The following is a 25,032-nucleotide window of genomic DNA, read 5'->3' on the forward strand; positions in this document are numbered from 1 at the left end:
GAAAGGGATATAAAAAAAACTTTAATAGACACTTTTTAATATTAGTTGTATTTTTATTAGATTCCCGTATGTGTGCAAATATAAGAAAAAGATTACAAATCAGATTTTAGGACTAGATATTGCGCGTCTCAAATTTTACACTTTGAGTAGCATTACATAAAATTCTATTAAATAAATAAAAAAAAGAACATTAACACAATTTTTTCTCGAAAATTGTTTGCTTAATGTTAACTCAGAAGCAAATAGTTTAGTAAAATTGGTAAGGGGATTGACAACCCCTCAGAGCTGTTCAAGTTCTAAAGCCCAAGGCCTGCCTGGGCCACATAGGGAATGAAGCCCATGATTTGCCGCTAAGCACGCTTTTAGTCTTTAATATTTGATCAGCGAAAAGCAAAAAAGTCGTGCCCATTAAAACATCATATTGCACGTCTTCAATGGGAGCTTCTGCTGCTGCTGCTTCTTTTTCTTCTTCATCATTCTCGAATCAAAACTTCTTCCTGCACAAGTAGTATAACAATCAAGCAGAATTAGGGTCACGTTGATCACATTAACTCATAATTGATAATTCTATTCAGAAAATATGGACAGCGATGAAGAAGATTTCGTGTTCTACGGAACACCAATAGAACGCGAAGAAGAAATCACCTCTCGTAAGAAGAAGGCTGTCGCTGAAGCCTCTGGTCAGTTACGAACCGCCGTCCCCTGGAAGCAAGAGGTAATTTTGCTTATAAGTTTTGTTTTTGTTGTCTTTCAGAAGTTGTTTAATCAATTTTTAGGTTTGCAATTGGTATGCGTTGACAAATTTGAGCTAAATTTGAAGTTTTATTAAGTAATAAACTTATTAATATCCTTGACTAATACCACCTGAAAAATGAATATGTGTTATTAGTCTTATAAGCTAGTAGGTTGCTGAAATTTGCTTCTCTGTAATGTCATTTTTGGTCGTTGGCAGTTTGATTAATTTTAATTTCTTTTTCGCTTTTAAGTTGCATTTTCTTCTGAGGGATCGCATGAACTGATTTGCATTTGCACTCTTGTTTAATAATCTGTTTTAGTAATCTGTGTTGGTAGATGGAATCTAAATAGTCTTGGCCAATATGGAATTTTTTTTTTTTCAGGTTAGAGATGAAGAAGGGAGGAGGAGGTTTCATGGGGCATTTACTGGTGGATTTTCGGCTGGTTATTATAATACAGTTGGCTCTAAAGAGGGTACGATTTTCTTGGTAATTATTGTAGATGGTTAACAATTAAATTCCTTTATTGGACTATACATTGAGCTGTCTAAGAAAAATTGCAGGATGGACTCCACAGTCTTTCACATCTTCTCGGAAGAGCAGAGCTGAATTTAAGCAACAAAGTGTTCAGGACTTTTTGGATGAGGATGAAAAAGATGTATGACTGTTGCTCATTTATCTTTGAATTCATAGAATAAAGTCTGAGTATGTCTGTAATATGTCATTACCTTGGAAAATGTATGCAGTAGATACCGATTATGTCTGTGATATGTTCTTCACCTTGGAAAATGTATGCAGTAGATAAGGAATCATTTTAGGTTGTACTCTGTGTTATTTATGTTTTGGGTCTCAATTTAATTGTCATGTAATATGGATAACAGGCTACATTCTTTTGTTGATATTTATGGACTATTATTGAGATGCATTCAGAAACAGAGCATCTTCTTATTTCCTTATAGTTCTGCCGGTCAAGAATTCTGAAATGTCTTTTCGTTTATGGTTTCCTGCTTGTGGTTTGGCTCCACTTTTGATTTTATGTTAGGATATATCTTGTTAATAGCATATTTCTATGATGCAGAGTTTTTTCTTTTTCTTTATTTTTTTCCTTTACTTCCTTCACCTATTTGATCTTTATTATCAGTTTTCAAAAATAATTGTTAGTAAACTAAATTATATAACTTCTTGAAATTCCTAAATTTTTTTTCCTGACTAGAAGTGTATCTTCGTAGGTCATGTGTGTGACACTCAACATAGGGTCTGTGGAGGCCAACAAAGAAAACACTTCTACATCAATTAGTAATCTAGACGAATGCTTGTTCAAGATAAAAGAATCTAACTTTTCAAGGGACTGTTTCACTTTTAAAGAAGTGATGGATTTTTTGGAACCAAATGCACCAAAGTGGCAGATTCTCGCTGTGAAAATCTACAATGTAAATTCAAAAATTGAAAAGAGAAACAATAAAATTTCTATTGATGTTAATACTTCTTACAGCTACAGATGTTGCTATTGCAACAGAAGAATTTTCTCAAATATTTTCATATCTTTGTGCATTTTTTGCTCTTTCTTATGAATTTCGTAAGGGCTAGATAAGAAGGAAGGGCTACGTCACGGACTCATCCAAAGGGCATAAAAATCATTGATTTTTTCCTTGTTTCCAGACTCTTCTGTTTAATGGTTACCTTAAGAGATAAATGGGCTAGAGGTTGTGATATTAATTTTGCATTATTTTGCTATTTCAAACATGTAGATTGGATATTTACCAACGTCTGTGGGACTTCAGTGTGAAACTTTAATTGATACCTGCAAGTGCCTTCTAATGAAGTAGTGGTTGGTTTCCTTTTTTTGGTTTAAAAAAAATTAATTTGTATATTTATAGGAATTAGAGGGTCGCTCCCTGGGGACGTCTATGCAGTTTGATACATTTGGGTTCACTGCAGCAGAACTTGCTCGGAAACAAGCTGAGAAGGAACAAGAGAAGAGGTTTGTTTGAAGTTCTTATAGCATACATATATTTATAGGCTGTGCAAAATCATCCCTTTTACTTGCAATTTGTTGAAAAACTTAGTAGCTGGTATTAATGTTTAGATCTTATTTAAAACCTAAAAAAACCCGGAACTAGACTTAAAGTGTTGTTATAAGCTTAAAGTATAGACTGTTATGTATCCAGAACTGTCGTGCATAGTAATGATTTGTCGATAACGAAGCTGTTAATGCTACCTTTTCCTTGGAATTCTGATTGGTGTTTTTCAGGCCCTCAGCTATTCCTGGACCCGTTCCTGATGAAGTATTAGTTCCAGCCTCAGAATCAATTGGTAAGTTTGACTTGTAGATGCAATGAAGTGTTTACTCATTTTGATTAATTTATTGTCTTTTATTAAGGGCAAACTGTGTTGATCAGGGATCAAATTACTATTGAAGATGGGATGGAGGCGTGGTCGTTCAATAAAGGAATCAAGTGCTAATTCTCTTTATGGTATGCCTTCTGCAGGCGAATTCAGATGATGTTGCATTAGTGTAATAATTGACATTGTAATCTGGAAGTGTTTTTTCTGTTCTAAGTTTTCCAAAAATGTGGGTGAGGATTTTTATTTTGTAAAAATCTTGGGGAGAGGTCTTGCTTCTATTTGCAATTAACTAAAGTTGTCATAGAAACAGTCTCAAATATGAAGCATTCACAGTTCTTTACTTTAATTCTTTCTAGCATTGTCCATTATTATTATTAATTTTTTTATTGCATCTTTGGTTGAATTATTTCTGGGCAAGATCGTAGTTTTCATTTCCTTTTCTATTGTGGTGAAAGCATCCCGTCAATTTTACTTGTGCTCGATAATAAAGAAAAATTAATAGACATGAATTTTAATTGCAACTATTTGTAAATATAATAGTAGCTCCTAAACAGCGTGTGCTATGCTTAGAGCTAATAAAATTAGGCCAGTATCTTTAGACATTCTTTCAGACTAAATGGAGTTTAAGCTGAATAATTGTTGAAGAATGGAATTTGTCGTAGTTTTTAATGATTCAGAAACTTTTTGGCCTTCAATGCAGATCTTCGTAGAGAAGCTAGGAAAGCTTTTCTTGCACTTTCAGCTGGCGATACAGCTGGAAAGAGTGCAAGTTCTGAACTGGTTGACAATGACGTTGAGGATGTTACAGATCCGTCAGCTGACGATGGTACCGTTTTTTCCAGAAGTACACCAGTAAGTCTGTTTCCATGCTTATGCTGTGAATCAAATACAGAAATGTTATCTGCTAGTAATTGGACTTCTAATTTGCTGATATATTGATTTTGTTTCAGTACCTTTTGTTTATGATGCTTTGACTTTTGAGTCAAATTGTCTATTTTCCGCAACAGCAATTGAAGTTCATGTAGTTTATTCAAGCTGCAAAGTCTCAGAAAAATATAATGTTGGTCTTAAAGTATCTTATTCTTCATTTAGACATTTGTAGAAGGAATAACTAAATTATTTCTCCAAGAAACAGTCAGGTTCATGAAAAGCTTCAAAGCTGAATTAGCAACAAAGAAAAATCTGGATTTGTTCTTTGCCAAGTGAAGGTTGTCTCGGTCTTTTGCTGCTTTGATCATTGAGAAGCAAAGACTAGGATGACACAACTTTTAACATTGTGCGCCTCAAGTATGAAGAAACAAAAATTATTGCTAATTGACGCATATTGTTTGTAGGAATTCTCCTCATAAGCTATTTGCTTGTTGGACTACCCAGTTACATAACACACTTTCGGGCTCAGTTATCTTTTTTATCATGAATATGATGGTTCTGTTAATTGCTTAAAAAATGTGGGGAAGAGGGGGTTTAGAGGAGAACTTTGTTCCTGTCACTTCTTTGGCTCAGATGGTGATGGGGAAGATGATTTCTTGTATAGCGTTCTACATCTTGTATCTTATTTGATGCATTTTTATTTCGTGATCTAAACGGATTATTTCGTGGTCTAAATGTATCTTTCCAACTGTTCCGTCTTGAGGTGATTTTCCCTCCTGAGGTGATTTTTCTGGATTGAGAATTATCTGTTCTTGAGGTGATTTTTCTGAATTCAGAATTATCTGTAGAATCATCGATTCATGTGAGTCTGTTATCTCTTTATCCAGGTGTATGTTCTCAATCCAAAACAGGACTCACATGGTTTAGGTTATGATCCTTTCAAGCATGCTCCTGAATTTAGGGGTATGTATTTTGTTGAAATGGCTAACTTTTTTGTTAACTTGAATTTAACTGATAGTCACTGTGTGTTTCTGCTTTTCTACCTGAAATTCAGAAAGGAAAAGATCACGGATTTTGGGGACCAAGGAGACATTGCATCGGAAGCCTTTTCCAGTGGGTGATAGTCTGTTTGGTTTCAAATGTAATGTTATGCAAGTATTTTCATATGACATATCTGCAATTTATTTTTTATCTCTAATTTTATACTCCATCTTCAATAGGATACATTGTTCTCCCTCTCTCTCCCTCACTCTTTCTTCCCCTCTCACCCACACACACACACACACACAATCACTCTAGTTTGGTTTTTTAACTTGGTACTACGAATTTATCAGCAGGAAGCGTTGCACCGGGTTTTGGCATTGGTGCTCTTGAGGATTATGATGCTGAAGATGAAGATGTATATGCCTCAGGTTGGTCCCTGCAATTTTGCTTGCATTTTCACTTTATCTGCATATCCTCCAGAGACCTGCTTTAGATAGTGTTTTCTTGCATCTCTACGGGTGTATGCCTTTGTGCATGTGATGTTGAGAATATGTGTTTTTAACATTTTTTTTAGTTTCTGTTCCTACCGGCAGTCAAATATTGGGTTTTTTTTTTGCTTCCTTGCATAAACTCTTCTTAATGGAGAACTCAGATATCTGAAATTCTAGATGGTTTTATTGGTGGCAACTTTGTTGTGTTCTTTCCTTTCCTTTTTATTTTTTTTTATTTTTTCCAAAAAATTTTGTTTTAGTTTTGATGTCTGACCCCTGATGTTTAAATAATGTCTAATTAAGATTGCATGCATTACTTCCTCCACAAATATTTGGTGGTTGTGGTTTCATTTTAAGGGGATTGCCAAGAAAATATTGGAGTAATAGTTTTAGTCACTGTGTCAGGTTTGGTTGATCAAGCCTGTATACTTGCACAGATGTATAAGAGATTTACATGATGGTGATTGATTTGAAAGTAGAAGAATGGAGCTAGAGAAGTAGAAGTGTAATTGCAGAATCTTTTCCCTCTGTTTGGTGAAGTGATCTAAAGACAGTAAAAAAATGGTGGGATAAGTAAACCCTCTTCTTTTTATCGCCTTCTATATCAAGTTAAAAGGTTCAGGAAACAGAATAAAATACTAAAGTTCAAAGTTAAAATCAAGTCAGTAAGGCATTGTTTGTTTTGAGGGAATAGGAGGGAAAGGAAAGTAAATGGAGGGATAAGGTTTTTGAAGGTTGGATTGGTTTTTAAGGTGGGAAAGGAAAGGATAGGGAGGGGAAGGGAGGGATAAGGTCTAGTTATTTTTGGTCAACTTAATTTCCATCCAAAAGTGGGTGGAAATGGAGGGAAAGGAAATCAAGATCAATAGAAATTCTAAAATTTCCTAAAAAACCTATGTTTTTACAAATTAGACTTTAACATTGTGGATAAAAACATAACTAATGCGCCATAATTTCCTTTCCTTCCCTAAGCTAAACAATATTTTTCATGTTTCCTTTCTTTTTCCTTCATATTTAATCCAAACAAGATGGTTCAAATCCACTTTCCTTTACTGTCCTTTCCTTTCTTTTCCACCAGAGTCCTTTCCTTTCCCTTGCTTCCCTTTCTTTCAGTCCAAACAGTGCCTAAAGGATTATGTGTAAAAATGCAAGTTGTTGATTTTGTCTACGTTATCTAAGTTTCTCTGTCCTGTACTCCTTGCTTTAGCTCCTGTTCACAAACAAGATAAGGAAATGAATCCTTCATCTAGGTGAAGAGTTCCTTACACTCCCTGCTCACTCTCTGACTAAGCTGGATGTATTTTGTGGCAGTAGTGCTAAAGAAAGAATGACAAAGGGGATAGGAGAGAGTGTGCCACTATGTTTGAAAGAAAATCATTTACTGCACTTTTATAAACCTTTTGTCTTATTAAGATCATCTTTTGACTTGCAGCTTAAAGGCTGCTCTTTCTCACTAACTTTCTGTATCAGGTTATGACTTTGAAGAATCTTATGTTGAAGAAACTGAAGAGCCTTCTAAACCAATGAATGAGAATATAAAATTGTTGCGTAATAAGGAAGATGGACTCTTGCCAGGTTTTAAGGCTGCCTCAAATTCAGACTACCAGTTAGAAAGGTATTCTTAGAAGGTTTGCTTCTGGAATAATGCTTACCATTGTAATGTTTAGTTTTCTGCTGACGAGAAAATTCTTAAGAGCTTTGCTAATGATGAAACTTACCAATTAGCCAGGCCATTTATTGAATGGTTGAGTTGGTCAAAACTGAGCCATTTATGTCTTAGTTATATTAGTTATAGTGATGTGTGCTTTATTTTCTGTTTACAAGAATTTTGAGATGTGTTTATCTGTCTGCATGTGTAATTGAAGAACTACTAGTTCCCATTTGCTGCTGCATTTGCACATGCCAGATGCTTTATGTCTGCCATGGATAAATTTCATCAATCATCCATCAAAAGTTGTTGCCTGCACACCTGGCCCCATCATTTTAAGAGGATCTTTTTACTACTGATATATTTTCTTGTCCTAATATGAGATAGATTTTGTTTCTATAATTACTTCTTGTCAATTTTTGTTAGATCTTTTTCCATATTATCCTATATGCCATTTATTTAATTTGGCTGAAGAAAGCTGAATTTCTTGGCCATTTTTTTTATCTTCCTGCTACTTAATTCTTTTATCTTGGGGTAGGGCTCCTGTATGACTTCTATTTTAATGTTTAACAGATTTGGTCCTCCAGTTATTCCTAAGGATTTTGTCCCCCATCATAAGTTTACTGCTCCACTAGATGTTGGCAACAAAATCACTGAGGAAACTCCCCCTGAAGTTCCTCCTCCAGAGGATAATAATCTCAAGCTCATGATTGATGGAATGGCAACTTTAGTAGCTCGCTGTGGCAAATTATTTGAGGACCTCTCTCGGCAAAAGAATCAGTCAAACCCATTATTTGCTTTTCTGTTTGGAGGAAATGGTCAGGATTATTATACAAGGAAGCTCTGGGAGGAAAGGCAGAAGCACAATGATGGCAAAAAGTGGCAATTGGATGGGAAAATTTTTCAAAATGTTAAGAAGATGACAGCTGAGAACCGTGGCAAAATTTTAGGGGAAAAGCCTCTTGAAAGAAGCCTTGAAGATACAGCTGTGACTGCTGCCTCGACTGATACCGTTAATCTACAATTCAATCTTGCAGATACATTCACGAAGCCAGTTTCATTTGTGAGTCTCTCAATTTTTTGTTTCCAGTTTCACTAGGAATATATATTTTTTTTCTTGTTTTAAGTGTAGGCCTTCTACTCATTCCAGCCTTAACCACATGCTATTTTCATTACATTAGATTTTGTTTCCCTGAAAAAACTAAAAGGTCTTTACTTATTTTGCATCTTGAATCTAGGCTGAAGATCCAGAAGTTGTGAAACCTTTCCAAGATGACCCTGCAAAGCAAACAAGGTTTGAACAGTTTTTGAAAGAGAAGTACCTTGGAGGACTACGCTCTATGGATGTTGGTGGGTCAAGTCAGATGTCAGAAGCTGCTCGTGCTCGTGAGAGATTAGAGTTTGAGGCTGCAGCTGAAGCTATCGAGAAAGGTAAACGGGGAAAAGAAATTAATACCCCCAGTCAGTTGTTTGCAGGTGTACTACCTACAGCAGGGTTGCAGTTTACATCTGGTGAACCGGAGGTATGTGGTAAGGAATTTGTTTATATTAAAACCTTGCTGTTTCAGGATTGACTCATTAACTTCAGTATTTTCTGCAGCAAGCTAAAGCTAGTAAAGAAGAATTGATAAAAGAAAAAAGGTATCCAAGACGGGAGGAGTTTCAGTGGCGACCTTCCCCTATTCTGTGCAAGCGCTTTGATTTAATTGATCCTTATATGGGCAAGGTACTTTTCTTTTTCTTGGCTTTTTTTGGTTTTTAGGTTTTCTGCTTTTTTTTTTTTTTACTACTGTTGTTCAAGGTGTATGTTGTTGCCTTTTGCTATTCTTTAGGGTTCATAATAACCTGTAAATTCTTTACTTGTAGTAGTTATGGGAAATGCATTCATTGAGAGCCTTAATTGCCATTTATATAACTCCTTTCGAGTTGTATATCCGAATTGATTTCACCCGTCATCTAGTTTGTGTTGATCATTGGAGTGGCTAAAAGAGTACATCAACTTTGATTTTATTAAGTCAGTGCATTAGGTTTTACATCTTTTTCATCTGACTGATCTTTTAACTTTTTGTTACACCTGTAACTGAATTTTAGCCGCACTCTACATGTTTGTTTTTTGAGGATTGTATTTGTTGTATTTTTGTCTTAAGATAAATGGTTTGGCTGTGCACATTAATACTTGATATAAGCACCAACTGTGGCCAGATAATTTGCAAGTTTTTTTGGGAAAAGGCTAGACATAGTCATGACATATTAAATTGAATGAGAACAAGATAGAAAGTTTTAGTGATGTTATTGGGGGATTGAAACCGAAAATCATGTAAAGCTAAAGTAAAGGTTTGAAAAGTTCCTATACTTAATTTATTGGTTTGGGTGTTTCGGCATAAAACAATGTGAAATTTCTTCTTGAATGCAGTTAACCTTATCTGTATTGCTTGGTCATTTTTTTTAAAGCTTGGACTTTCTTTTATCTTTGTTAGTGCCTGTTGTGTCTTTTATCTTTGTTAGTGCCTGTTGTGTCTTTTATCTTGTGATATTTGTCTTAAAAGCTAATAATGTCTTGTTTAAATTACCGTCTGCAGCCACCTCCAGCTCCACGACCAAGGAGCAAAATGGATACACTGATCTTTATGCCAGATCCTGTTGTTGCTGCGAAAGTGGAAGAAAATGTGATGTTAGGTAGTGACCAATCATCACTCTCCAAGGTGGGCAGCGAGGAGAAAGGCAGGGACATTGTTGATGAGGAAATCAAGGTTGAGGTTAATGTTGAAAATGTTGAGAAGCCTGTTGATCTTTACAAGGTATTCTCATCTTTCATTTTGACTTTCTCCTAGGTGGTGAAAGCACATTAGGATTGTCATGTTATGTGGAAACAAAGAAATGATGGTTAATTGTCTGGTTGAAGTCCTTGGATTGAAGTCTCATCTGTCTTTCCTATCAATAACAACAATAATCACACTAGTCTGAACCCTTTTTTTGAATATGTTTCAATAATTCTTGGGATTTATTTCTGCCATGAGCGGATAGTTCTTTAATTTGTTTCCAAAATCCTATTTGTGTAGGCCATATTTTCTGATGATGATGAGGATGATAGCAATCCCATCCAAGCAGAGGATCCACAAAAGAATGTTGAAGTTGTAAATAAAACTCTAAATCGTCTGATAGCTGGTGACTTCCTAGAATCATTAGGTAAAGAGCTAGGCCTAGAGGTTCCCCCAGATCTGCCTTACACAGAAAATAGTGTGTGTGGAACAGCTTCGAGCAAGGAAGTTATAATTGTTGACAGGGAAGAAAAGGATACAGCTGGAGTTGGCAGTAATAGATCCTCTGTGGGGTATGCTGTTACTGGAAGTTTCATGACTGCAGAAGTGGCACAAGCTTCTAATGACAAACAAAATACTACTGGCAGCGCGCAAACAAATGGCAGTAGAAAGACTGAGGCTGGCATTCCTGAGAAAAGTGGCAGGAAAGACGCATCTGAAAATGTAAAGAAAGAGGAGAGGAAGACTAAGAGTCCCACACGTCGGGCCCGAAATTGGAGCAGTGGCTCCTCAGAAGATGAGAGGAGCAGAAAACGTAGCCGTCATCGACATAGAAGTAGCAACTCGGGTAGTGAAACATCTGATTCATCTGATGGTTCTCGACATTATTCAAGGTCTGAAGGGAAAAAGAAGAGATCATCTCAGGAAAAGAGTAGCAGCCGAAGACATTCGAAACACCGTAAACATAGACACAGAGATTCTCCAGAGACACAGAGAGATTCTCGTTATGGTTCTGGAAAAGCACATGGAAGAGCCAAGGACAGACGTCGACACAGGGATTAAGGAAAGTTCGTCCCTTTCTCCACCTCAATTCCAACGTATATTTTTTCAGAAATTGATAGTGCACTTAGCATGTCTCAGAGCAACGTGAATCAAGATATGTACATCTGCTAATTCCACCGTCTGTCGGCTCAAAAGCTCTGATTAGTTTCTTTCTCCCCCGTGATTGTATTGCTTGGGACTAAGTTCGAAAATAACATACAATTGGTGTTGCCGGGAGGCAGAATTTAATGAGGCTTATTTTGGGGAGGCGCCGTGAAGCTGTTTGAAAATCCAATGTTTTATGTGTCTGCATGTCTCAGTAGTTTGGTGCGATGCTCAAACGTACGCTTTCATGTAATAATTTTTCTGCTTCCACTCGGCCTGTTGATCATGTCTCAGTTTTTAATTAGCAAGATATGATTAATGCTTATTGTAGGAGAAAACACTGTGATGATAATACTTCTTGTTAGAACCACTAGTCTTGTAAAATCATAAAAGCTCTCTTCTTGAACGGTGGCTGAGGAGAGCATAAAGTGCAGCATCTAATGGTCAGAGAGGACTGACTATCAACAATCTGTCAACCAGCCTCCCCTCCCCCGACTTTCAAATTCAATGCCCACGTTTCAAGTGTCAGTTAATACTACATTTGAGTCTCCATGTACAAGTTATCCAACAACAGCAGGTCTTATAAGGCGCTTTTACAGCAGAGGACAGTGGGTGAAGACTGCTATCAATCAATTCTCTTTCAAGTTTCAACCACCACAGCCACTCGCTCGTACAGCCCCATCAAGAGAAGGATATACAAAGCGGTCCAGAATATTCACGTGTGAATGTGTCGCACCAATCCCATTGTTGCTCCCTTTTTCTTTTTGTTTCGCTACAAAGGACAAAAGATTGTCCTTTGCCCCTGTAAACTAAGAAAAAAAAGAGAGAAAAATACTCTTCTTCATCTCATTCTTGGACTACACAATATACAAATATATATACACAAGTGGATACTATAATCATACTATTATCTAATTAATATATGATACTATAATCATATGATACTATAATCAATCAAATCTAATCTTTCCTAATATTTACAATATCAAATCTTTCCATAATATCAGATTACATATCTTCAACACTCCTCCTCAAGATGGAGCATAGATATTAATCATGCCCATCTTGCCACAAATATAATAAATTCTCGGACCATTTAGAGGCTTAGTGAAGATATCAGCTAACTGTTCTCCAGTTCTCACATGATTGGTGCAAAAATAATTTTGTATCTTCCCTTAGCCAAACCGTCTTCTCTTCCCCATCAACAGGTGGGTATAGCACTAGATGCTTAATGGCCCAAAGGCCCATGACTTGCTCTTTTGGTTTAATGCCAAACCAAAACTCCTCTTAGATTGGGGCACAGGCCCCCAAAACTCTCTTGGACTAGTGCACATGGCACTTGGGTTGGTGCCCTTAGCACAATTAAACTCACTTAACTCCACTATATTTATAACCACCAAAATGAGATATTTCTTTATAAAAATTTTGATGTGGGATACAATGACATACTCAACAAATCTCCACATTGGCGTGTATCCAACATCGGTAAATAGTAGACAAATATCAAACAAGCTCCACCTTCTCCATAAAAGTTCCAACGGATCTCAACGAACCACAAAAGTCCCAACGAACCACAACGAGCCACCAACGAACCAAGATGCAAAGGCTCAACAGGTCCCAACGGGTCAAATCTCACAAAAGGTTCAACAGATCCCAACGGGTTAAAAATCACGAACATGGTAATCTTGTCCCACCTTCTTCTCAAAAGTGACTCAATAGGGTCACGACCTAAAAATGACTCAATAGGGTCACGTCAAAAGACATACTAATAACAGAGCCTGAAGCTCTGATACCATGTAAACTAAGAAAAAAGGGAGAGAAAAATACTCTTCTTCATCTCATTCTTGGACTACACAATATACAAATATATATACACAAGTGGATACTATAATCATATGATACCATAATCATACTATTACCTAATTAATATATGATACTATAATCACATGATACTATAATCATATGATACTATAATCAATCAAATCTAATCTTTCCTAATATTTACAATATCAAATCTTTCCATAATATCAAATTACATATCTTCAACAGCCCTTTCCTGGTGTTTGGACTTGTAAGTTACTAAATAATACACTATTGGGTCAGGGCAGATGTTCATTTTGTAGTGATTCTTGTCTCTGTTAACAGGAGTATATTTTTAATTCAATTTTCTCATATGGGTTTGGATGGAAAATCCCACGTGGACTTTCGGTTTTGTGCAGTTTCCTATCTACTAGTCAAAAGTCTTGCGACAATGATACTACCATATCCATCTATATGAGCGTAGAATTTTCATGTTAGGCACCCGTCTGTAAACATGAGAAAGTTCTGGTCATCCAAATCACCTCGTTTACGTAGATGAATTTACCAATCTGAGCTGGTAAATTTTTAGTGAACGGAAATACTGTTACTAAACTTGATGAGGCTCTGGGTACATTATTTTGGTCAAAACATTCAATGCTATGATGATTAAAGACACTGCAAGAATTGCCATTTGCTTCTCTATTCTTTCCAAGAAACAAACTTTCTTGGAATCTAATTCGCACTTTTATCTGTTGCCATTTGTCTATTTTCATCAGGAGACTTCAATTTTTCTGCAAGATAGCATGTTCATTACTGAGAAGTGAAAATTTGATCACTCTACTAGAGTTATATTCTGAATTTGGCATAACAAGCTCATAGTTGCTGAAGATGACTGCTGCCAAAAGAAAAAAGCAGAGTTTCAGTAGAATCAGTAATATATCCAGGCAAGAATCTTTAGAGCACTCTCTAATTGGAGGGCCAGGCTTTTCAAGATTAGTTTTTTGCAATGATCCTGGAAGGTCTGAAGCAGTTCCATTAAATTACGCAAGCAACTATGTCAGAACTACCAAGTACACTGCTGTAACATTTCTGCCAAGAGCATTGTTCGAGCAGTTCAGAAGAGTTGCAAATATGTTTTTTCTTTTCACTGCAATTTTGTCCTTCACCCCGCTCTCGCCTACATCTCCTCTTTCTACTGTTGTTCCATTTGCTTTTGTGGTTGGAATCACTATGGTGAAAGAGCTTGTTGAAGACTTGAGGAGGAAAAAGCAGGTAACAAGATCAGTATTTGAAGTTCCCTATTTGCTTAGTTTTTTTTTTTCCCGTGTTATACTTTAGTAGTTCTTCAAACTTGAAAATGAATTGTCTGATTTCGGTACTAGGTCATTTTGGGTACTATATTTGCTTCTAAGTACTTTTACCAATCTAAGCCGCTCATGTAGCTGTACTTTCGGAATTGCAAGTTTTATAGGCAATCAGTGTTAAAATAATAGTCCATGTAGCAAATTAGGATTCAGTAAGGACACCGTAATGAGATAAAATTGTTGCAATTGATAGTATATGATCAGAAGGCAGCTCAAAAAACAGAAGGTACATGTTGTAGGTAACCAATTATTGCACTGTTCTGCCAATGCTTCTCCAGATACAGCATTTTAGAATAATTCTGAAGCGATGGTGCACAGAAGACTTTTGTTTCCCTTTTCGTTTTCCTCTTTTCCCTTATTCCCATTTTCCGTTCAGGAGGGAGAAAAGCCCCTACTTCGTCATCCTGTACAATTCTTTCTCATGTTCTTTGCCCAATTTTATCACTTCCAAAGTTTTTATGTCCACATTTGTCTCGTCCTCTTGCAAGTCTTGAACTTTCCCTTGCTGTCTTCTTCTGTTGTTAAATTGCTTAAAGATTGCTGATCTGTAATTTGTTTTGATTTGTTTAGTCTGTATTTCATGTTTTTTTTTTCACCCAGTGTATAATAAAGATTTGGGAATAATACCAGGATATTGAAGTAAACAACAGGTTAGTTAAAGTGTACAGCAGTCATGGAAGTTTTCAATACGTCAAGTGGATGGATTTGAGAGTTGGAGATGTAGTGAAAGTGGAGAAGGATGAATTCTTTCCTGCTGATCTTGTTTTGCTTTCATCAAGTTATGAAGATCCAATTTGCTACGTTGAGACAACAAACCTGGATGGAGAAACAAATTTGAAGCTAAAGCAAGCATTACAAGCAACCTCATATTTAAATGAAGACTCAGCATTCAAGGACTTTAGGGGGATAATAAGATGTGAAGATCCTAATGCAAATTTATATTCTTTTGTTGGAAATTTGGATGTTGCAGGACAACGTTATCCTCTTACACTTAATCAATTGCTTCTAAGAGATTCAAAGCTAAAGAACACTGATTACATCTATGGAGTTGTTATCTTCACTGGCCATGATACAAAGGTTGTCCAGAACTCTGTAACACCCCCATCCAAAAGGAGCAAGATTGAAAAGCAAACAGATAAGCTTGTCTACTTGTTATTCGCTGTTTTAGTTCTTATGTCTTTTACTGGGTCACTGGTCTTTGGAATTGCAACAAGAGAAGACCTGCAACATGGCAGGATGAAAAGATGGTATCTTAGACCAGATGAGACCACAATATACTATAATCCAAAGAGAGCACCTATTGCTGCAACACTGCAATTCTTTACTGCCCTTTTGTTGTATAGTTACTTGATCCCCATATCATTATATGTTTCAGTAGAGATTGTAAAAGTTCTTCAGAGCTTTCTCATCAACAAAGATTTGCACATGTATTATGAAGAAGGTGACAAACCAGCACATGCACGTACCTCTAATTTGAATGAGGAACTTGGCCAAGTTGACACTATACTTTCAGATAAAACAGGAACGTTGACTTGCAACTCCATGGATTTTGTTAAGTGTTCTATTGCAGGAACATCCTATGGGTATGGAGTCACTGAGGTAGAAAGGGCTTTGGCCAGGAAAAAAACATCATCTTTGGCTCAGGAGAAGTCAGATGAAGATTTTCATGAATTCTACATGGAAACTAACCCACTTGTAAAAGGTTTTAATTTTAAGGATGAAAGGATCACGAATGGCCGCTGGGTTAATGAGCCTTATTCAGATGTTATCTTGAAATTCTTTCGGTTATTGGCCATCTGCCATACAGCAATACCTGATGTGAATGAAGAAAATGGAACAGTGACATACGAAGCTGAATCACCAGATGAGGCAGCCTTTGTAGTTGCAGCCAGAGAAGTTGGATTTGAGTTTTGCGAGAGGTCTCAAGCAAGCATCTCAATCAATGAGTTAGATCCACTAACTGGCAAGAAGGTTAAAAGGTCTCTTACTAAGACTAAGATAAATCTTCATGGTTTTTAGATTTCTGGCTTAATAGATCTCTCTTCCATCAGCTCATTAAATTTATTCTCTTGCACTATGTTTGTTTGCTTAAAATTTCTCTTTTTTTGGGATGAATTAGATATAAAGGATGTTGTGTTCATTCTAAAGAGGTTTCCACTTTTCTTGCAGAATTTTTGAACTTCTAAAAGTTATCGAGTTCAGTAGTTCAAGAAAGAGGATGTCTGTGATTATAAGAGACGAGGAAGGGAACCTGCTTCTGCTTTGTAAAGGTGCTGACAGGTTAGCGAGATGGCACAATATCTGCAGTCTAAAATAAATTTTCACATTCATCTTTAACTTGTTTTCATTTAGTTGCTGATTAAGATTAGCTATATTTTTCATTTTATTGAGTTGAGACTCCATTTTCATTATCTGTAAATTCTGTTTGCTGTTCTCTCTTACATGTGCTCTACATCATCATTTGCATAAGTTCCAGTAAAATTTCAGCTCCATTCCCCATAGTAGTAGCTTGTAGGACAAGAGACATCTAGGGTTTAGAGCTATAGGTACTTCATAATTTGTTCAAGCTACCATCGTAAATTGCATTCAGACTTGTTATTGGTGTATCCTTTAGAATTAAATCTCAGTCTTTATGTTTAAGTTCCAATGCACTGGTTAGAACAGTTAGATGTTTTGCTTGCAGCATCATGTTTCAAAGACTGGCATCTAATGGAAGGGAGTTTGAAGAGCATACAAGGTTACACATTAATGAGTATGCTAATGCTGGTTTGAGAACCATGGTACTTGCATATCGCCAACTTGAAGAGGTTGAATACCAGAGGTTTAATGAGGAGTTTACAAAAGCCAAAAACATGATAATTGCAGATCAGGAGAAAATAGCTGAAGCTGTAGCAGAAACAATTGAGAAGGATTTGATACTGCTTGGTGCAACAGCTGTTGAAGACAAACTGCAAATTGGGGTACAAGAAAACCATAATTAGCTTCAGATTCGTTAGTATATTGCATCAACTCTTGCTTGGACTACGGGTTTCAGGATAAGAATTGCCGTTGTTTGACTGTGGTGGTTGATTGCTCTCTCTCTCTCTCTCTCTCTCTCTCACATGCGACTTTTGATGTGTCGTATGAAAACACGATACTACATTCTATGCTGGTGCTATTGTCACATCATGTTGTGTGTTTCGTTGTGGAGAAAAGAACTGCCTTTCAGGAGTTATTAAGTTTTAGAACTGACATTTGCTCTGTGGATGACAGGTTCCTGAATGCATCGACAAACTTGCACGAGCTGGAATAAAAATTTGGGTTTTGACAGGAGACAAGATGGAGACTGCAATCAATATAGGGTACCATTGTAGAGTCTGACAAGGTAAAATTACAGTCTATTGTCCATTATGAGCACATTTCTGACTATGGAAATTTGTCTTTCAGTTTCGCATGTAGTCTGCTTAGGCAAGGAATGAAGCATATCATAATCAACTCGGAGACCGCAGAATTTGATGCACTGGAAAAATCTCTAAATGAGTCAGCAGCTAGTGAGGCAAGTCTTACTCCTCTTAGAATGCATCTTATTGGAGTACAATGGACCATTCAATAGGTAATTTGACAGAATTTGTTATCCATTAAATGGTCATCTATGTTGTATATGCAAAACAGGGTAGAATTTGAGTTCTATGTGTTTTTGCTGCAACATTTTCTTCTGTAGATGTGGAAATCAGAAGGTATGAGACATGATTGATTGAGAGTCGAGAGAATATCTATCTGATATTGGAATACCTGTAAGGGAACATATCCAACTGAAAGGAACTCCAGAAACCTAAATTTCTTACTTATTTGTTCTCTTTTGGACGTTCTCAGTCAGCTTAAAATGATATTGGTTCTCATTCTATTCATTCTTTGGTAGCTGGCTTTCTTGAAGAGATGCTATCTTCTTCAGCTGCCAGCGTGAATAATTTTTTACAGGAGCCAGTCTAGATCCCGGACACATAATCTCCATAGGATTTTAAAATCTCTTTTTGAACATGTGGCATAGATCTAGACCTGCTCATATAAATAATTTTTTTTACCATCAATGTAGGAAATGTTAATTCTAAGTCTTTTCAATCTTCAGTTAATATCCCATTGGGAAAGAGAGTTTCCAGGAATAAACCTTATGCCATCTTTGTTGTGTCATTTTGACTTTACAAATCTCTTTGGATGAATTGAAACTAAAAAACTTCTACTTCAAGTTTTGCTTTCTCTCTTCCCGTGTACTGTGGGTCCCTATTGTGACTATTTCCTGATACTTGTGGTAATAACTTGTCCTGCTAACACTAAAAGTTGGTAAAAATAAATATAAACTTTTGTTTAAAAGTATATCATCACCTACTAGCCTCAGTTTGACCTTTCTATTCAATCAAATTTCCCTCCTGAAATGTTGGTGTTACCCCTAGAAGATGATGACCAAAAGGATGCTACAAAAGTAGGTATTTATCAAAATGACATTCTTGCCCATTAAAACTTAAATATGCTAGTGCTATTCTTCTTTCCAGTTGAATCATCACATGATTAAGGTAGGGCCTTTGCACTTATTGTTTGTCATATCTCCCACGTTTGAGATCATTTGATCGTGGACAGAAAAAAATTTACAGAGACACATTTTTTTAGGTGGTAAAAATCTCCTTTTGATTAGCAGCATATGCCTGATATGCAAGCATTTATAATGCTATCTAGCATGGCCTAAAGTTATTTGATCTAATTGACTTGTTCAAGAGCAATTTCAAGGAATTTATGATCTAAGTGGGAAACCTGATGTAAGGATATGTTCAACTGTCGAAATCAGATTTCTTCTAACATTCAAGTAATCAAAAGAGTTTGCATGAACTCTTCTTCTGTATAATTCTTCAAGATATGAGGACCTTTTTTATTTTTCATTCAGCATCTTTGCAAGTAATGTACAAGAGACACTTGATCACTACAACTAGTAAGGGAGAAAGTTAAATCAGCAACCATGTCTTGCTCAGGTCGCACATTAGGTGTATTAGGCAACTAATACAAGATTCTATGCAGGCCACCAGCATGAAAATTGATGGAAGTAATTGGAATATTGCGAGCCTTTTACTTTTTATTTGTTTTTGAGGTGAAGTATAAGTAATTACAGATTTAGCTTCATCAAATTCCTAGTTTTGTTCGCACAAAATATGTTGTGATTGTCTGTATTGTGAGCTTGAATGAACTTCATCTGTTGCATAGGCACTCAAGGCTAACATCTTCCATCAGATAGAGAAGGCAAATGACCTACTTGCTTCATCAAACGAGTCACTTTCCCTGATCATAGATGGAAAGGCCCTTACTTATGCCCTGGACATTGATGTGAAGGACTTTTTTTTGGAGCTTGCAATTAGCTGTTCAACTGTTATATGTTGTCGCTCAACACCTAAACAAAAAGCACTAGTGAGTAAGCTATTCCTTTTTCCTTATGTTGGTCTCTTCAGCTTTGCTTTTGATGGATTATTCTAATTTAACTTTTTGGTTCTTCAACCGTGTTTGAACTTAACCTTCTTGTTGATTATTTAGGCCTTTCACCAGTCAAAAATAGTTAAACCACCATCAAAGATATTGAGCTTCAAAGACTGCTTTTAAATTTATCTGTACATATCAAGTTTCAAGTGTTATTTTTGAATAATACTGCAGGTTACAAGACTTGTAAAACTGAAAACTCGTAAAACAACACTTGCAATTGGAGATGGTGCAAATGATGTTGGGATGCTTCAAGAAGCAGACATTGGTGTGGGTATAAGTGGTTTTGAAGGAATGCAGGTAAAAGCATTCTTTAGACATATAGTTTGGCCATCTGTGCAAGTTATATTTGCCTATCGACTTGGATCTTGCAGTTATGAATCTCTCTCTCTATGTGTGATGCAATTTTTAGGCAGTTATGTCAAGCGATATAGCAATTGGACAGTTCCGCTATATGGAGCGCTTATTACTTGTACATGGTCATTGGTGCTACAGAAGGATCTCTTTAATGGTAATAGCTTCCCTTGGGCACCCATCTCCTAAGAGTCGTTTATCTGTTTTGCATCAATATTTATGCCTTGAGTGCAGAAGGAAAAAGTTCCGGCACCGCAAATGTGTTAGCAAAATTTCAGCAGTACAATATCAAGCTAAAGAATAATGTATTTGTCCTAAAATCTTATGGTGTTGAGTCTGGAGTCAGTGCAATCCCAGTTGCACGATTCATGGAATTTAAGGAACATGCTTCACTTGTTATTGCAACTATGCTGTGCTACTTTGAAATGTATTCATATACACGTACATACATCATGTACAGAAAAGTCAAATTTGAGAAAAAATAAAGGAAAAAAGAAACTTATGAATCTCCTCTTTTGTTCATTCTGCAGATCTGTTATTTCTTTTACAAGAATATAGCATTTGGATTCACTCTTTTCTTCTATCAAGCGTATGCATCTTTCTCCGGACAAACTGTGTACAACGAGTGGTGTTTGTCATTATATAATGTCTTGTTTACATCTCTCCCCGCAATTGCCCTTGGAGTCTTTGATCAGGATATACCTGCACGACTATGTCTCAAGGTAATGTAGAAGCTTCCTACTGTCTTCAGTTTTTGACATTTTTCCAAGTAGCAAGGCCTGATAAATTGACGCGAAGATTATCTCAGAGTTACATTCTGGCTTGCAGTTTCCAGTACTTTATCAACAAGGTGTACAGAATGTTCTTTTTAGCTGGTTCCGGATCATTGGGTGGGCATCCAACGCAATTTTTAGTTCCATCTGCATCTTCCTTATTTGCATTCTTGGATTGGAGGATCAAGCTTTTCGTAGAGGTGGTGAAGTCGTTGGACTAGAAATACTTGGCGCAACTATGTACACTTGTGTGGTGTGGGTGGTGAACTGTCAAATGGCTCTTTCTATCAATTACTTCACATACATACAGCATCTCTTTATATGGGGAGGAATTGCACTTTGGTATATATTTCTTTTGGCGTTTGGAGCCATGGACCCCAGCATTTCAACAACAGCCTTCATGGTGTTCATTGAAGCCTGTGCACCATCGCCATCCTTCTGGTTAATTTTACCCCTGGTTCTGTTTGTGGCTCTTCTGCCATACTTCACTTACACAGCAATCCAAATGCATTTCTTCCCAATGAGCCACCAGATGATACAGCTCATGTATGCTCAATCTGATGATACCGAATTTGTTTAGACTAGAGAATCAAAAGACCTTCAATGCTACGTCTCATACTGCAAGCAGAAATCAGTTTCTGTCCAGGATCTTAATGAATGAGGCGAGTAAAAGTTTTCCTCATGTTGATGATAAAAGTGATACTTAACCTTGCTGCAGCATAGGAAATTACGTTGCATATTTGCAAGTTTTGTAGTCCAAGCATTTGTAGGTTATCATGAGCCGATTTATTCATGTCAGAGAAGATTGTTGTACTCATAGGTAGTGAGGTTGTAAATGAAGCTATAGAGAGGCCTATATTCGTGGCTTTGAGCAATACTGATATTTTGTATACCTATGCATGTATTCTGTCACAGAAGGGAAGTTCGGCTTATTTCGTCGTTAAATATGAGCATTTAGAACTTCTGATAACATCAAAACATCAAAAACGAAAGAAGGAAAGGAAACATCCTCGTTGAAAAAAGTAAGAAAATGAAAAAAATCACCTCATACTTCCTTTCTCTCCTCTATGGAAAGGCAGCAAAGGATGTTGCATCAGAAGACTCTTCCTGATCATATATATACATTTGGTTCCTACAGACTAAACCCTCTCTTATATGGTATATGAATTATCATCTTGATAAATGAATACAATTATCTCACAGCCATAAAAAAAAAAAAAAAAAGGAAAATCATGTGTGGTGGATGAATAACCATCAACGAGTACAAATTGACCGAAAGATGGATGGATACATTCATCATGCCACGTTTAATAGCTGATAATTATCATCAAGGCCCAGAAAATCTGCAGCAGATTTGGCCATGACGGAAGCGAATTCACTAAAGCTAATGACTCCATCTCCATCTGTGTCAGCCTCTTGGATCATCTCCGTCAGCTCGCGGTACGTTAATGGCTGTCCCATTTTGGCCATTGATCCTGCAAGTTCAGCCAATGTGATATATCCGTTCCCATCACGATCAAACGAATGGAAAACCTTCAAAAGCATATCTTGATTTATCCACAGCTCTTCATTCAAGTGCGGCATTATAGCATTGACCAACTCATCAAATTCCACAGTCCCATTACCGTTTGAATCCATGTTGGATAATAAAACATGGAGTTGATCACCCGATGGTTTTAGCCCCAGAGATCTTAACAATGCTGCGAGTTCTAGAATGGTTAGGCTGCCATCAGAATCCATGTCAAATCTTGAAAATATTTCTCTAAGCTGTTTGAGTTGATCAATTTTGGGCAAGCTCATCTTCTTTCACAAGAAAATTAACTGTTCGATTGGAATATGGGAATGATCGGATAATCATTCATGCAAGATCACGAAAATGATGAAGAAGAAGCCGAAGGCACGTTGTAAGAGAATATGGTGCTAAAACTGCAAGGTGCCTAAAAAAAAGTGTTTTATTTGTTTTGAAGTTTGAGGCTGTCTAAACTATTCTATGTACGTACTTGTGTTATCTGCAATGTCGCGTCGGTGGATTTGTTTTTGCCTTTAAAGGAGGGTTGAGATTCCTTGCACAGTTGTACCAGTAGTTTTTGTGCCTTTTTGGTCACTTCAATAGTTCCAAGAACCTTCTGTCAATTAATAATTGTTAGTTACATTACATAGTTCCATGAACCTACGAAAAATGTCAATTGTCCTTTGGTTCTTGTGGGTACTGGATACATGTGCATGACCCCCCAACGGCAAACACAAGCACCTGTCTGGTTCCAAGAAGATTGATCTCAATTCTCAAGTTTTTAAGTAACTGGCTAAAACCATCATGAATTGCTGAACTCGAAATCACTTTTCATACTTTCACCATCATGGTAATTTGGTAAACCAAGATTTTCCTTTATAATCTGATATGCAAATCTAACACATATATTCTTACAGGAGATGATAAGTGGGATATATTTTATTAGGATTCACAGGCTAAGGAGATTCCATATCCTCATATGTTTCACTTTTTAGTGGTTTGAGGACATGTAGCAGAAAATATTAGCGGATCTCATAGTGCTTTTGATGCGTATTTGCTCAAGGCCTAATTGCATGGGGAAATCGTCTGTGAATTTAACTCCATTCAATGGCCTGCTTCGCTCCTCACTGTCACTCGTTGGTTGAAAATTTAATGTTTCTGATTGGAGACAATTGAATAAAAAGCAGCAGAGTCAGCTGAGATTTTCAGGCATTTTAATAGACCAACTTTTCCTTCAGATAAGATAATGAATATTCAGGGGTAGAGCCCTGTGACGGATCAAAGATTGATAGTAATTTTTATTTGGATCCTTTGGATTTGGATCTCTCATGGCCCTTAATCTCTGTGGAACTGACATCGATTACATAGCACATGAATTTTGCTCTTTTTGCACATAATTTTACTCATTAACCAAAGTAAGTGGAGGCAAAGAAAACAAATGAACCAAGATTTAGATGGTTACCTGGCAATTTCTGCTCCCAAATTAACACAAACCCAAGAATCTAGAGCACCAAAATCTTCTAAAGTCATCCTTGTCTACTATTAAGAGTCTCACTACAGGAAACATCATAATCAATTTACATATCATGATCCAAATATGCAGATGCTAGTGCTACCACAAGTTAATTAAACTGCCAAATTTGACAGATTCAGTTCAAGAACTGCTGATCGTCAGCTCTTTCACCAGATTCTTGGGCAAGCATGTCTTGAAAAATCAATTTAAACGCTTTCTTGAGTCTTACCATCATTGCTTTCCGCTGCCTTGTTGCCTAAAACTTCAGCATCATTATTAGCGCAGGCGCACCATTTCCTTCTCAACCAGCCAAGACAACCTCCATGCTGGATGTTCTCCGGCGGTGTAACGCTTCGACCTTTGCAAATCCTTCCCGCAAAGCATGAGATGACGGCAAGAACTGTCAGGACAGAAATGACTGCAAAGAATGGTCCTATAGATCCTGAAGAATGCCAAGCACTTGTGGTTGCTGACACTGATACAGGATTAGGCACTGATTCTTGAGGCTGCAGCTGCTCTTGATCTGGGGTCACTGATGGAGTTGTTGCCATTTCATACGAGTTAGGTGGAAATAATTCAGGGAATTCAGAGGAACATATAGGAAAAATCTTGAGGCTGGAAGAAGATTGAAATCATGCAGTATTTATTAATCTGTAACACTAGTCTATGCTTTAAATTTGCTTTTAGGTGCATGAGTGGAGGACAACATGGAAAGGGCAAAGCTGCAGTGTCTTTTATAACAAATTGAACTTTGCATGCTTGTTTTTCCATACAAGCTTATCAAAAATGAGGCTTTTTGCAAAAAGATGATAAAGAGATTCCTGGTTAAAAGTGAATCCATGTGGTTTGCTTGATCTTTTTCTTCCTAAGTTTTCTTCACGATGACTCAGAAAAGTTGATACATTGCGTAGAAGTGTATCTACAAAAGAACACATCAGCCTAGAATTGAAGAGGGAAACATTATTAAAAACAAGGAAAATTGACAAACACAAAAAATAATTTATAGGAAAAGAAGTAATGGATCTGTACTCGTGTATATTACTATCTTGCCTTGAATTTCATGACTTTTTTCTCTTTCTCTTTTCCTTGAAAACCATGATTGGAAATCTTAGGTCCGAAGTTATTGTCAGAATGTAGCAGACATAAGCTGTTTTTTTCAGAAGGTACACGAGTTTGATGGATCAATCTGTTTTGAAACCTGCACTTGATCTCAATTGTGGCGCAAGAAACATATCTAAACTTCACCA

At 36.7% G+C, this 25,032-nt stretch overlaps 4 protein-coding genes across 6 annotated transcripts; 2 read left to right on the forward strand and 2 right to left on the reverse strand.

The window, feature by feature from the left end:
- The first annotated feature begins 433 nt into the window (after nt 1–433).
- Nucleotides 434–11,348, forward strand: LOC113768631 (G patch domain-containing protein TGH). Its single transcript, XM_027313068.1, has 16 exons — nt 434–715; nt 1,119–1,209; nt 1,298–1,392; nt 2,612–2,715; nt 2,986–3,047; nt 3,134–3,208; nt 3,781–3,932; nt 4,838–4,913; nt 5,005–5,091; nt 5,285–5,362; nt 6,896–7,040; nt 7,647–8,136; nt 8,312–8,596; nt 8,674–8,799; nt 9,653–9,871; nt 10,133–11,348. The coding sequence occupies exons 1-16, from the start codon at nt 581–583 to the stop codon at nt 10,892–10,894; spliced, it is 2,982 nt and encodes a 993-aa protein (XP_027168869.1). The 5' UTR covers nt 434–580; the 3' UTR covers nt 10,895–11,348.
- Nucleotides 11,349–13,287: 1,939 nt separating this feature from the next.
- On the forward strand, nt 13,288–21,707 carry LOC113768199 (putative phospholipid-transporting ATPase 9). The gene is made up of 11 exons (XM_027312463.1): nt 13,288–14,050; nt 14,773–16,121; nt 16,312–16,422; nt 16,826–17,102; nt 17,395–17,483; nt 17,569–17,677; nt 19,369–19,569; nt 19,810–19,935; nt 20,048–20,146; nt 20,520–20,711; nt 20,818–21,707. Exons 1-11 carry the CDS (start codon nt 13,667–13,669, stop codon nt 21,340–21,342), a joined length of 3,462 nt encoding a protein of 1,153 aa, XP_027168264.1. The 5' UTR covers nt 13,288–13,666; the 3' UTR covers nt 21,343–21,707.
- A 132-nt stretch (nt 21,708–21,839) lies between these two features.
- Nucleotides 21,840–23,037, reverse strand: LOC113768323 (probable calcium-binding protein CML15). The gene has a single exon (XM_027312628.1). The coding sequence runs from the start codon at nt 22,560–22,562 to the stop codon at nt 22,059–22,061; it is 504 nt and encodes a 167-aa protein (XP_027168429.1). The 5' UTR covers nt 22,563–23,037; the 3' UTR covers nt 21,840–22,058.
- Nucleotides 22,159–24,662, reverse strand: LOC113768324. 3 transcript variants are annotated; one of them, XM_027312630.1, is made up of 3 exons: nt 24,015–24,662; nt 23,735–23,826; nt 22,159–22,237 (listed from the first exon to the last, which is right to left on the reverse strand). In XM_027312630.1, the coding sequence occupies exons 1-2, from the start codon at nt 24,334–24,336 to the stop codon at nt 23,756–23,758; spliced, it is 393 nt and encodes a 130-aa protein (XP_027168431.1). In that variant the 5' UTR covers nt 24,337–24,662; the 3' UTR covers nt 22,159–22,237; nt 23,735–23,755. The 3 variants fall into 3 exon arrangements, with proteins under 3 accessions (XP_027168431.1, XP_027168432.1, XP_027168430.1); XM_027312631.1 differs by lacking the exon at nt 22,159–22,237 and adding an exon at nt 22,408–22,471; XM_027312629.1 differs by lacking the exon at nt 22,159–22,237 and having other exon boundaries at nt 23,693–23,826.
- Nucleotides 24,663–25,032: the final 370 nt, after the last annotated feature.

Source organism: Coffea eugenioides, chromosome 4 (genome assembly GCF_003713205.1).
Source record: "Coffea eugenioides isolate CCC68of chromosome 4, Ceug_1.0, whole genome shotgun sequence".
Taxonomy (NCBI): Eukaryota; Viridiplantae; Streptophyta; class Magnoliopsida; order Gentianales; family Rubiaceae; genus Coffea; species Coffea eugenioides.

Excerpts from the sequence above, each read along its gene's own strand:
- LOC113768631 (XM_027313068.1), top strand. The coding sequence starts at position 581 with ATGGACAGCGATGAAGAAGATTTCGTGTTCTACGGAACACCAATAGAA. Across the intron at positions 3,933-4,837 it reads TTTTTTCCAGAAGTACACCA|GTGTATGTTCTCAATCCAAA; the intron begins GTAAGTCTGTTT and ends CTCTTTATCCAG. Across the intron at positions 8,137-8,311 it reads TCACGAAGCCAGTTTCATTT|GCTGAAGATCCAGAAGTTGT; the intron begins GTGAGTCTCTCA and ends TCTTGAATCTAG.
- LOC113768199 (XM_027312463.1), top strand. The coding sequence starts at position 13,667 with ATGACTGCTGCCAAAAGAAAAAAGCAGAGTTTCAGTAGAATCAGTAAT. Across the intron at positions 17,484-17,568 it reads GAGACTGCAATCAATATAGG|TTTCGCATGTAGTCTGCTTA; the intron begins GTACCATTGTAG and ends TTTGTCTTTCAG. Across the intron at positions 19,936-20,047 it reads GTGGTTTTGAAGGAATGCAG|GCAGTTATGTCAAGCGATAT; the intron begins GTAAAAGCATTC and ends TGCAATTTTTAG.
- LOC113768323 (XM_027312628.1), bottom strand. The coding sequence starts at position 22,562 with ATGAGCTTGCCCAAAATTGATCAACTCAAACAGCTTAGAGAAATATTT.
- LOC113768324 (XM_027312630.1), bottom strand. The coding sequence starts at position 24,336 with ATGGCAACAACTCCATCAGTGACCCCAGATCAAGAGCAGCTGCAGCCT. Across the intron at positions 23,827-24,014 it reads GGCAGCGGAAAGCAATGATG|TGAGACTCTTAATAGTAGAC; the intron begins GTAAGACTCAAG and ends TGTTTCCTGTAG.